At 45.1% G+C, this 13,750-nt stretch overlaps 1 protein-coding gene across 1 annotated transcript in view; it reads right to left on the bottom strand.

Annotated features, from left to right (window-relative positions):
• The window catches only part of LOC100351314 (vomeronasal type-2 receptor 116-like), a 100,654-nt gene extending 93,370 nt beyond the window's left edge, over window positions 1-7,284 (bottom strand). Inside the window, exon 1 of the mRNA XM_070067617.1 lies at window positions 7,208-7,284. Coding sequence (XP_069923718.1) covers window positions 7,208-7,284 — 77 coding nt within the window. The remainder of the gene's footprint in view (window positions 1-7,207) is intronic.
• Window positions 7,285-13,750: the final 6,466 nt, after the last annotated feature.

Here is a 13,750-nt window from a genome sequence, read left to right as displayed (position 1 = left end):
TCTTCTTCCTCCTAAGCATCGGGCTCATGTACTCAGTGATTCAGAGAACAGTCACATATCAGAGAAATTGACTATGGAATTGTGGCATGATACAATCCAGACGCTGGGTCAAGAGTAGGGTTCCTGGGGACAGCATGGTGGCATAGTTGGCTAAGCCTCCACCTGTGGTGCTGGCATCCCGCATGGGTGCCAGTTCATGTCCTGGCTGCTCCACTTCCAATCTAGCTCTCTGCTCATCACATGGGAAAACAGTGGAAGACGGCCCTAGTGCTCGGGCTCCTGCATCTCCATGGAAGACCTGGAAGAATCTTCTGGCTTCGGATTGGCTCAGCTCTGGCTGTTGTGGCTACCTGGCGACTTGTCCAGCAGATGGAAGACCTTTAAGTCTGTCTATCTCTCTCTCTCTCTGTGTCTGCAATTCTACCTCTCAGATGAATAAATCTTTAAAAAAAAAAAAAAAGTAGGGTTCCTTTCATTTGGAATGTAAAGACAAGGCCAGCATTGTGACCCTGCACACTAAGCTGCAACTTGTGACACTGAAACTATCTATTGGAGTGCTGGCTCAAATCCTAGCTACTCTACTTCCCATCTAGGTTTCTGCTAATGGCTCTGGAAGATAGTGACATAATGTGATGCGTTTATCTCTACTTCTATGAGGAGTTCCTACAAATTATGAGTAACATTCTTTGCAAGATTCTTTTTGAAAATCAACTTTTTAGCAGTCTGTCTGTCTTTCTGTGTCTGCAATTCTATCTCTCAGATGAATAAAAATTAAAAAGAAAAGTATGGTTCATTTTATTTGGAATGAAAAGACAAGGCCAGCAATGTGGCCCTGTGCACTAAGCTGCAACTTGTGAAACTGCAACTCTCTATTGGAGTGCTGGCTTGAGTCCCAGCTACTCTACTTTCCATCTAGGTTTCTGCTACTGGCCCTGGAAGGCAGCAAGTAATGTCCCAAGTACCTGAGCCTACACCTTCCCTGTGGGAGACCAGGATGGAGTTTGAGGCTTCTGACATCAGCCTGGCCAAGCCCCGGCCATTGAGGCCATTGGAGGATTGAACCAGCAGATGGAAGATTGTGCTTGCTCTCTCTGTCTCTCCCTGTAAATATGATTTTTTTCAATTAATAAGTAAATAAATAAGGCTCCTAAAGACATCATCTCTGTACATTGTTCAACCCCCCACTACCCATCATATAAGGATTGAATAATATGATGTTTCCTTTTCTTGAGACTTTGCGTATTCATTCATGAAGGATTAACTTTGTGAATATTCTGTATTTTTATAACCATGATGAAATTGTAATTGTAAAAATATAGATGTGGTTATGTTTGCATTTTATTCTTATTTCCTGTATGTATATTTCTACTCATGTTTTGAAGATTTATTTATGTATTTAAAGTCATAGTGACAGAGAGTGGAGAGGCAGAGAGAGAGAGAGAGGTCTTCCCTCAGATGTTTCACTCCCCAATAGGCCACAATTTCCAGAGCTGCGCCGATCCGAAGCCAGGAGCCAGGAGCTTCCTTTGGGTCTCCCATGTGGTTGCAGGGCCCCAAGGACTTGGGCCATCTTCTACTGCTTTCCCAGGCCATAGCAGAGAGCTGTATTGGAAGCACAGCAGCTGGGACTCAAACCAGAGCTCATATGGGATGCCATGGCTTGAAGCCAGGGTGTTAACCCTTCTGCGCCACAGTGCTGGCCCCTCATTATTTTTAAAAATGTATTTGAAAGAGAAATGATGAGAGGGATGGGGGGGAGCAACAGGAAGAGAGATGGCCACAACAAGCATACCAGGGTGTGGACCAACTCCAAAGCCTGTAACCCAATGCAGCTCTCACACAGGCATGGCATGCACCTAACCATGCAGCTACCACTTTCATCTCTGTAGGTCGCATCAGCAGGAAGCTGGAATTGGGAGCGGAGCTGGTACCAGACCTCAGGCCTTCTATATTGGATACAGACATTCAAAGTGGCTTATTTTTTTAAAAAAATATTTATTTAGGGGCTGGTGCTGTGGCACAGTGGGTTAACACCCTGGCCTGAAACACCAGCATCCTATATAGGTGCCAGTTCTAATCCCAGCTGCTCCACTTCTGATCCAGCTCTCTGCTATGGCCTGGGATAGCAGTAGAAGATGGCCCAAGTCCTTGGGCCCCTGCACCCACATGGGAAGCCTGGAAGAAGCTCCTGGCTCCTGGCTTCGCATCGGCACAGTTCTGGCCATTGTGGCTAACTGAGGAGTGAACCATCGGATGGAAGACCTCTCTCTCTCTCTCTCTCTCTCTCTCTCTCTCTGCCTCTCCTCTCTCTGTGTAACTCTGACTTTCAAGTAAAAATAAAGAAATCTTAAAAAATATTTATTTATTTTATTTATAGACACAGTAACAGAGAGGCAGAGAGAGAGAGAGAGATCTTCCTTCTGTCGGTTCCCTCCACAAATGGCTGCAATGGCAGGTGCTGGGCAGATCTGAAGCCAGGAGCCTGAAGATTCTTCCAGGTCTCCTACATGGGTGCAAGGGCCCAAGGGCTTGGGTCATCTTCTACTGCTTTTCCAGGCCATAGCAGAGAGTTGGATCAGAAATGGAGCAGCCAGGACTTGAACCAGTGCCCGTTTGGGATGCCAGCACTGTAGGTGGTGTCTTTACCGGCTACACCACAGCACTGGCACCATCACAGTGGCTTCTAAACTACAGCACCAAAGACTTGTCCTTATTTCTAAAGTTAATGACAATTACTGTGCCAAGGTCCTTAAAAACGTGTGTGAAGAATGGATTGAAAAATCCATGATTCGGGTAAAAATGTTGAAAGGATAGTTTTTTCTTGTTTTCCATGAACATTTTGAATACATCTCATACATTTTTGGGATAAGATGACCAAAGGATGATACCTGTTGTTTTAAAGGTTTATTTTATTTATTTGACAGACAGAATTAAATAGAGAGGTAGACACACATAGTTTGCCAGAGAGAGAGAGAAAGAGAGAGAGAGAGAGAGAGAGAGAGAGAGAGATCGTCCATCTGCTGGTTCACTCCCCAATGGCATGTGCTTCCTCCAGGTCTCTCACAGGAGTTTATAGGCTCAAGAACTGAGGCCACCATCTGCTGCATTCCCAGGCCATAGCAGACAGCTGCACCAGAAGGTTAGCCTCCAGGACTTGAACTGGTACCCATATGTGATGCCGGCACTGCAGGCAGTGAATTTACCCACTATGCCACAGCACTGTCCATGTCACAGTGGCTTCTTAACTGCAGCACCAAAGACTTGTCCCTATTTGTTATTTTTAATTGACAATTTCTCTGCAAAGGTCTTTAAAATGTGAGTGAAGAATGGATTTAAAATACGATGGGTAAAAATGTTGAAAGGCTGGTTTTCTTTATAAATCATATTTTCCATGAACATCTTTAAAACATCTCATACGTTTGTGGGTTAAAATGACCAAAAATATACCTATTGTTTTTAAGGATTTATTTTATTTAATTTAAAAGAGTTACAGAGAGAGGGAGACACAGACACAGAAAGGTCTACCATCTGCTGGTTCATTCCCCAAATGGCCACCTTGGCCAGAGTTGAGCTAATCCAAAGCCAGGAGCCAGGAGCTGCCTCCAGGTCACTCAATGGGTGCAAGGGCAAAAGGAGTTGGGCCATTCTCCACTGCTTTCTTAGGCCATAGCAGAGAGCTGGAGTGAAGTGGAGCAGCTGGGACTTAAATTGGCACCCAATGGGGTGCAGTGCTGCAGTCCAGGGATTTAACACACTGCACCACAGTGCCAGCCCCATAATGGATAAATATTTTTGGTGATGGATATACTTGTTAGCAGGTTTGGGTCATTGTGCACCGCTCACATGTATGAAAATACTACACATTTGTAGCCAGCATCATGTCACAGCTTGTTAAACAGCCCTTGTGCAATGCCAGCATCACACATTGGAGCAGGGGTTTGGATTCTGAACGCTCCATTTCCCATCCAGCTTCCTGCTAATGCACCTGGGAAAGCAACGAAAGATGGCCCCAGTGCTTGGACCCTTGCATCCAGGTTGAGGCCCTCTAAGTCCTTTCAATGTAGAGATGGCATCCTGCAGACTTGCTCATTGGCACTGCTAAAATATGCCTTGAAAATTGTGTGTGACAGTGAACACAAGAACCAAAATCCATGAGGGCCAGTGTGGTAGCCCAGCATACATTGCCACCCACATGGCTGCAGCATTCCAGCTGAGTGTCCTCAGAGCACAGGTTGCTGCACTTCTGATCTAGCTTCCTGCAAACACTCCTGGGAAGGCAGTGGAAGATCACCCAGGTGCTTGTGTCCCCGCCACCTCTGTGGGAGATCCAAATGAAACTCCAGGTTCCTGGCTTCAGTCTGGTCCAGCCTCTAAATATTGCAGCCATTTAGGAAGTGATTCATGTATGTGAAATCTCCCTCTTTCTCTGTCTCTCCTTCTCTCTCGGTGATCTGCATTTCTAAGAGAGAAAAAATAAATACAAAACACATGGAAATGATTATTTGCAGTTTTATTCAATCCAAGAAATCCAAGGATTGAGCCCCATAATCCAGATCAAACATAATCCAGATCAAAGTCCTTCCTTCTGAATTCTAAATCCAGGGTGTGTTTCACACATGCAGAAGGACTCCACAAGAAACTTCAGTTCATCATGACTGGAGCATAGGGAGATTACTGATACCATAAACAGGAGAGTCAATTTGTAAGGTCAACAACAGGAGTCACTGTGCACTTACTCCTCATGTAGGATCTCTGTCCTTAATGTGCTGTACATTGAGATTTAATGCTTTAACGAGTACTCAAACAGTATATTTAACTTTGTGTTTCTATGTGGGTGTGAACTGTTGAAATCTTTACTTAATGTATACTAAACTGATCTTCTGTATATATAGAAAAATGAAAATGAATCTTGATATGAATGGAAGGGGAGAGAGAGCGGGAAAGGGGAGGGTTGCTGGTGGGAAGGAAGTTATCGGGGGTGGGGGGTGTGGGATGCCAATGTAGACCATAAGCTGTACTTTGGAAATCTATATTCATTAAATAAAAGTTAAAAAAATAAAAAATAAAAAAGAAACTTCAGTTCATGTAACACACCAGGTATGAACACAGGTTTCACAAGAGTTACAGGCCCCAGATTAACTTGACAATCCCAAACTGTCCAAATTTACCTTCAATAAATGCAAGATGTGTAAGAACTGACAGTGCTGCTATTTTGATTGTCATCACAGTGACCTGGTATTTACAGTTGGAATTGGGTATTACAATGGTGTCACCAAAACTCTTATCCCATTGACAGCTGAGGACACCGGAAATCATTGAACCCTGAAATTCATCATTGCCTCTATTTCTCCAGTGCATGAGGCAGATGTGAGAGCACACGGCATTTCTCCACAGCCCACCAAACCCAGAAGGTCCCCCTCATCAACAGGGGGAGAGGTCAGGAAGGGGGCAATCCTGGAAGGGGCAGATATCCATGGTCTTGCTGTCAGCTTGTCTGCAGTTTGTGTGGGGCCTGAGGGCTCCCAGGGCATCAGTGTTGGAAGACATGTCTGTGCCCCATGCAGCCTGGCCTGCGGGAGGCCTTGATGGGAGGGGCTCTGGGCCCTGGGCTGGGAGAGGGAGAGGGAGGCAGAGGTCTGAGGGCAGAGCAGGCCAGGGGTTCCAGGCCATGGAGACTCAACTGGAACTCAGCTGGCAGAGGATGCCTCTCCGGGTAAGGCTTGGGCATGTGGGAGGAGCCCCGAGGGGCGGCAGCTCTGTAGCAAGGGGTGAGGAAGAGGGTGTTTGGGTGGCCAGAGGAGCGGGCTCCTGGGGCTGTATTGGCTGGGAATTTCAAAGATGGCTGGGGGCTGTGGGGAGCACCAGCCACCCTGTCTGCCTGAGGGACACACACAGCGGCTACTCCCTGGGGAACGGCAGACCCGTCTTCCATGCTGATCTCCCAGGTGGGTTCAGCACCTGTGAGCAGGAGCCAGAGGGCCTGGCCAGGGAACCAGAGCCCCTCTGCTGCTGTCAGGACATGCTCAGGGACCACCACGACCACCACATGGCCCAACATGAGCTGCAGTGGTCTCTGTGGGGCCAGCACCAGGCCCTCAGCTCCCAGGCAAACCTGCAGCTCTGTTCCTGCTTCCAAGACATAAATGATCATAGAGGGGCTGGCACTCTGTTGGCCCTGGGGAGGAAAATCCAGCAGGTAGGGCTAGTCAAGGAGAGGCTCTCAGGGCACAGGGCAGAGGACAGCCCAAACTGCAACCCTAGCCCGAAACCGAATCTGCATGGCCGCACAGAAACCTCACCATCTTGAAACCCTCAGCAAGTTCAACCTATGGACATTCCCTGGGTGCTTGACCCCAAACAGCTGGGTGGGACCCCAGGACATAAATTCAGTGTTACTTGAGGCAACACTTCACTGTGGACTGAACAGGGGCACACCTGTGTAGCTTCTATACCTCTGGGTACACAGAGTATGTTGAGGAGAGGCAGCTGTCCTGCAGGAGGCCCAGTGGAGGGGCTGATCTGGGGACTCCTAAACCCAGGACAGCATAGCTGCTCCCAGAGCTGAGGCGGCTCCAGCCCTGGGCATCCTAGAGAAAGTCCCTCTCCTGTTCCAGACAGGCTTGGAAGGGGGAACTTTTCCTAGAGGAGGGATTCAGGAGAGGGCATAGAAAATGCCTTACCTGGCCTGGGACCCTGCTGTAGTCTCTGCCGTTTGGGGAGGTTGCCTTGTGTCCCGTGTGGCCTGCAGGAGAATGGGACTCGGTCAGCTGAGACCAGCGAGACCTGTTACACAAAGCCCCTAACTCATTGCAGCCCTGCAGCCCTGAGCCCATCCCAGTCCCCCACATTCAACGCCCAACGCTGGGGCTGCCGAATCCCTCTTCTCCCCTGAGGGTGGGCACTTCTGATCTGCCAAGGCCCATGTGGATATTACAACATCAATTGGGGGCCATACCAACCACTCAGCTTAAAAAGGAGTCTGCTCTGCTGTTCTGCAATCAGGCTCCCACCTGCAGATCCTTTAGCACAGGCTGAACAAAAGAGCATCACTGGACCCAGGGGGCTGATGTTCCCACCCCTGAAACTGTGCTCACCTCAGCACACACTGACATGGGACAGGAACCTATGAGGCATCTCTCTCTCTCTCTGCTTATCCACCCCCCCAAACACACTCAATCTGTCACCTAGACACTCTCCTCCAACATACCTGCTGTCTCCAACAGGGCTGCTGGTCCCTTCTGGACTGGAGTCACTGGGGCTCCTTGGGCACCAGCAGCCACTCATGGTACAGATTCTCTGGTCTGTCTGTGCCAACCCCAGTTATTGTCTGCTTCCTGCAGATGTCCCATTGGCTCTTGCTCCTTCTCTTCACCTGAGTCAGATGGTTCACTCCATAGCTGGTACCCCAGACAACTGGAGCACTGGGGAGGTTTCCTGTGGCCTTTCACTGGCAGAGTGAGCTCAAAGAGGGTGAGCTCCTGGGAACGCCTCCAGGTGTGGTAGGTAGAGGTAGAGCCAGCCGATTTGTCAGGGAGGAATGGTAGCCTTGGCTTCATTCTGGTATTTAAAGCCTGATGGGCTGATGAGAGGTGGGGTTTGCTGAGCAGAACTTAGTCAATTGGGATAATGATAGTCTGGCAGTCTGTCTATCCATGATAGTCAATCAAATATAGCCAGCCCCAGCCCCAGCCCTATGAGAAAATTTCTACATGGAAAGCTAAGACACTTTAGCAAAAAAAAAAAAAGAAAAAAAAAGAAAAAAAAAAGAAAAACACGCACACACACACACACACACACAAAACAAACATCTAAATAAAAGATCTCTGTGAGTGAGATCCCTGTTGAAAGAACAGGCCATTAATGAAGGAGATGCCTTTCTATGAAGGGAGGAGAGAACTTCCACTTTGACTATGACCTTGTGTAAATAAGATTGGAGTTGGTGAAATCAAAAAGCTTCCATATCATTGGCAACTCATGACAAGAGCCTAGGGTGATTACTGATGCCATAAATGGGAGTGTCAATTGTTAAGTCAACAACAGGAGTCACTGTCCACTTACTCTCTATTTAGTATCTCTGTCCTTAATGTGCTGTACATTGTGATTTAATGCCATAACTAGTACTCATACAGTACTTTACACTTTGTGTTTCTGTGTAGGTGCAAACTGTTGAAATCTTTGCTTCATATATACTAAATTGATCTTCTGCATATAAAGATAATTGAAAATGAATTTTGGTGAATGGAATGGGAGAATATTTGGGAGATAAGAGGGTTGCAGGTAGGAGAGAAGTTATGGGGAGGGAAAAGCCACTGTAATCCAAAAGCTATACTTTGGAAAAGTATCTTTATTCAATAAACGTAAAAGAAAAATCCAATCCAGTAAGAACTCCCTATGGTATGCAATTCTGTTAAACAAGTGCCCTCACTCCTTGATATGATTATATTTTCCATAGCCTTGTCCAATTTTAGAGGAATTTTTTAAAGAGTTATTTATTTATTTGAAAGTCAGGGCTACACAGAGGGAACAGGAGAGGAAGAGATAAATAAAGTTCTTCCATCCATTGGTTCACTCCCATTTGATTGCAAAGGCTGGAGCTGATCCGATCTGAATCCAGGAGTCAGGAGCTTATTCAGGATCTCCCACATGGGTGCAGGGGCCCAAGGACTTGGGCAATCCTCCATTTTCTTTTTAAAAAAATAGTTTATGTATTTATTTAATTTTGACGTAGAGTTACAGACAGTAAGAGGGAGAGACAGAGAGAAAGGTCTTCCATTGCTGGTTCATTCCCCAAATGGTTGCAGTGGCTGAAGCTGTGCTGATCAGAAGTCAGGAGCCAGGAGCTTTTTCTGGGTCTCCCACTTTGGTGTAGGGGCCCAAGCACTTCATCTATATTCTACTACTTTCCCTGGCCTTTTCAGAGAGCTGGAATGGAAGAGGAGCAGCTGGGACACCAACCAGCACCCATATTGGATGCTGGCACCACAGGTGGAGAATTAACCTACCATGCCACAGGGTCAGCCTCTGAAGTATTTTCAAGTGAAGAGATCAGTGACAATTCGTACATTTGAAAGCTCGGTCAAGTTTCACCTCTGTCATTTTGATTGATGCCATTGTTTACAATTCTTCTAGCTCAAGCAGCTGAAGAATAAAATCTTTTTAAGGAATATGTGTTGTGGGGCAGCTAAGGGGAAGTATGCTCTCCTGTCTGATGGGTTCAGAGGTAGGCTGTCCATTGAGGCCCAAGACCAGTTTTTGGGTCTCCTGCCAGATAAAATCTCTCCTCTGAGGTGAAAAGTGTCTGAAGAAGCTGCTGGCAGTTATCCCAATCTCTCAAGAGGAGAGATTAGAACCTGTGGTTTTTCTGAGAAAGAAGGGTTTTGCTGTTTCCAATTATAGAGATCACTAGTGAATAAGGGAATATAGATCATTCAGGGGGTCCTGCCCTCCCCGAATGGGGAGGTAACGACATAAAGGGAAGACTGGAACCTCTGGCAGCTCTGGGTAAAGATAATACCTCATCCCACTCTGTGTGTGCAGAGGACTAATGAGGCCAGTCGTCTCCAGACCCTGTCAACAGAGGACTCACTGAGGTCCTCAGAGTTACTGGTGTTGACAGGCCCTCAGGGGACATTGGAGTGGAAGAGTCAGGGGCACATATGGTCATAGGCATAATTCCAAACTGGGGAGTGTCTAGGACATCTGAATCCTCTGGCAGACTTGGAATGACTGAAGGGGGTGACTTATCCTTCCCTTGGGCCACCAAAACACTCTTTCCTTTTGATGACCTTATCTGTTTCTTTAGGCTGGCTTTTAGCCATGTTGGGGGGGGTCTATGAGAAAATCCATCCAGACCCCAATATACGGGGCCTGGGCAGGATGATCTGGCTTCCCAAAAATCACCCATTGAAACTGTAAAACTATAAAGAGGTAAGTGGTTCTTTCCAGTGGCCACCCAACATTAAAGATTGGCCACTCCTGCTCACAAAAAAGGTGGACATTAAGAGCATTTATTTAATATCCAAAAGATACAATCGCACACTTTTTGACGTCCTCAAAGTCTTTCAGGAAGAAACCCAATGAGGGGTCAGCTGGAAGAGAAGACCCCTGTCCCATCTCCTAAATGAGTAAAACACTGAGCACACAAGGCACAACAGTGAATGAACAGATAAAGATGACTCCTATACAAATTAGGTTGAACCAAAACCAGAAAACCAAAACCAGAGGTCTGAGATAACGTCTAAAACTCAGACCTGGTTCTGGAAGTAGTGCTGTGTCCAGGCTTCCAACAATCCCTGACAGGTCAACTCACACACCAGAAACCAGAAGAAATCAATAATGATTTCTACTCACCAGGGAGATACCAGACAACTCCTTTGATTTAAATTTAGCGAAGACTCTGAGAAACTGTGCTGAAGTGTCAGAAGTCAGCCCAGGGCTGAGGAACATCTCTCAGGGGCCAACCCTGAACTTCCTCATTGGGCTCTGGAAGTACAGGGGAGAAATGTATGTTATTGCTTTTTCAAGCTTTCCTTAGGTATAGTATACAAATTTAGCACATTTCATGCATATATTTTGATGACTTTGGACATTGAACACATCATAATATCAGTACCATAATCAAATAAGTAGGTATCCATAGGAACCAAAAATCCCCATAGGCTGGGTGGTAAAAATACCACCTTAAGTGTGAAAATGATCATTTGGATAGAATTAAGTGTTAAAGTGATCATATAAATAGGATCAAGTGTCTGTTAATAATAATAGAATTTAAAAGTAGAGACTGTTCCAACATGGGAAGCAGTCCACACAGCAGACTCATAGAATGATAATCACATTAAGTAGCACTCTGACCTCAGAATCAGCCCTCAAGGTATTCTGGTCTGGCTAAAAAGTCCACAAGAACATATCTGTCATGGAAAGCCAAGACACTTAGAAAAAAAAATGTCCTACATGAAGCACCTCGGTGGGTGAAACCCCAGGGGAAAAAAGGGGTCTTAAAAAAATAAGGTACTTTTCTCTGAAGGGAAGAAAGAAATTTTGCTTATGGTTTTCAAAAGTATTCCATAGGGGCCGGCACTGTGGCATAGTGTGCAAAGCCACCACCTGTAGTCCTGGCATCAATATGGGCACCAATTCAAGTCCTGGCTTCTCCATGTCCTATCCAGCTCTCTGTGCACTGAATTTATATCCTGCTACTTTGCCACACTCTTCTATGAGTTCTAAGATTCTCTTACTAGAGTTCTTTGGATCCCCTAAATAATCATATCATCTGCAAAGAGGGATAGTTTGACTTCTTTCTTCCCAAGTTGTATCCCTTTAACTTTTTTTCTTGCCTAATAGCTCTGGATAAAACTTCCATTACTATATTGAATAGCAATGGTGAGAGCCGGCATCGCTGTCTGGTGCCAGATCTCAGTGGAAAGGCTTCCAACTTTTCCCCATTCAATATGGTGCTGGCTGGGGGTTTTTCACAAGTTGCCCTGATTGTGTTGAGGAATGCTCCTAATATACCCAATTTGCTTCTAAGATCAATCCCATTCACAATAGATACAAAGACAAACCAATACCTTGGAATAAACTTAACCCAGGATGTCAAAGATCTCTATGATAATTACCTTCAAGAAAGAAATAGAAGAGGATACCAAAAAAAATGGAAAAATCTTCCATGCTCATGGATTGGAAGATTCAGTATCATCAAAATGTCCATTCTCCCAAAAGCAATTTATACATTCAACGTGATACCAATCAAAATACAAAGACATTCTTCTCAGATCTGGAAAAAGTGATGCTGAAATTCATTCAGAGGCACCGAAGACCTCGAATAGCTAAAGCAATCTTGTGCAAGAAAAACAAAGCTAGAGGCTTCACAATACCAGCTTTCAGGACATATTACAGGGCAGTTATAATCAAAACAGCATGGTACTGGTACAGAAACAGATGGATAGACCAATGGAACAGAATTGAAACACCAGAAATCAATCCAAACACCTAGAGCCAACTCATATTTGATCAAGGATCTAAAACTAATTCCTGGAGCAAGGACAGTCTATTCAATAAATGGTGCTGGGAAAACTGGATTTCCACGTGCAGAAGCATGAAGCACGACCCCAAAATTACACCTTACACAAAAATCCACTCAACATGGATTAAAGACCTAAATCTATGACATGACACCATCAAATTTTTAGAGAACATCAGAGAAATCCTCCAAGATACAGGCACAGGCAAAAATTTCTTGGAAAGGACCCCAGAGGCACAGGAAGTCAAAGCCAGAATTAACATTTGGGATTGCATCAAATTGAGAAGTTTCTGTACTGCAAAAGAAACAGTCAGGAAAGTGAAGAGGCAGCCAACATAATGGGAAAAATATTTGCAAATTATGCAACTGATAAAGGATTAATAACCAGAATCCACAAAGAGATCAAGAAACTCCACAACAACAAAACAAACAATCCACTTAAGAGATGGGCCAAGGACCTCAATAGACATTTTTCAAAAGAGGAAATCCAGGCTGGTGCCGTGGCTCAATAGGCTAATCCTCCACCTGTGGCACCAGCACCCAGGGTTCTAGTCCCAGTCAGGGCACTGGAATCTGTCCCGGTTGCTCCTCTTCCAGTCCAGCTCTCTGCTGTTGCCCGGGAGTGAAGTAGAGTACGGCCCAGCTATTTGGGCCCTGCACCCGCATGGGAGACCAGGAGGAAGCACCTGGCTCCTGGCTTCAGGTCAGTGCGGTGCGGCGGCCACAGCACACCGGCCACAGTAGCCATTGGGGGTGAACCAATGGCAAAAGGAAGACCTTTCTCTCTGTCTCTCTCTCTCACTGTCCACTCTGCCTGTAAAAAAAAAAAAAAGAGGAAATCCAAATGGCCAACAGACATTGTAGAATGGAGGCCTATATGTGAATGAGTGTAATTGGTTGCTACCAGATTTCTCATAGGTAATTGGTACAACCTTGAAGGGCATGATCATGATGGGGAAAGTAAACTCAATAAATTTAAGCAAGGAAGTAGAAGATATACAAACTAAGATCTTCATAAGATAAATGGATATACACACAAATAAATGCAAAGAAATATGGTATTCATGTATTATAAGTATTAATAGCCTTAAAATATACATAATATGAAAAGGCATATAATAACTTGTTCAAATCATGTCAAAATCCCCATGTCATTTTTCACAGAAGTAGAAAAGAACAAAGGTTACCAAGGCTGGGAGTTTCAATGCTCAGAAGTTAGAGAAATAAAATTTCATTTAGACAAGACCAATGAGTTCAAGTGATGTGTTGCACATCATGGGGAGCCTGGGAACAGCATGCAGTTTACTTGCAAAATGTCTGAGGCAGATGACTTTAATGTGGTTAACCCAAAAAATTGAAGATGATGAGAGGATGTGAGGTAAACACATGGCAAAGAGCTGGATGAACTGATTCACAATGTGCACAGATAGCAACTCATTCACTTGGAACCATAAGTCTAGACGATTTAAAGTTAACAATTAAAAACAGGTAAGAAGATTATTAATTAAAAAGGTAGAGGAAACAGCACTCTGGCCTCAGAATCAGCCCTTAAGGCACACGGATCTGGCTGAAAAGCCCATGAGAGTATTACAGGCATGGAAAGCCAAAACACTCTGGCAAAAAAAAAAAAAAAAAAAAAAAAAAAAAAAAAAAACTACATGAAAGATCTCTGAGAGTGAGATCCCAGTGAAAAGAACAGGTCATCAAAGAAGGAGGTACCTTTCTCTGAAG

The sequence above is a fragment of the Oryctolagus cuniculus genome (genome assembly GCF_964237555.1).
Source record: "Oryctolagus cuniculus chromosome 16 unlocalized genomic scaffold, mOryCun1.1 SUPER_16_unloc_1, whole genome shotgun sequence".
NCBI lineage: Eukaryota > Metazoa > Chordata > Mammalia > Lagomorpha > Leporidae > Oryctolagus > Oryctolagus cuniculus.
Note: the sequence above shows the minus strand (reverse complement) of the source record. Positions and strands in the feature narration are given on the sequence as shown.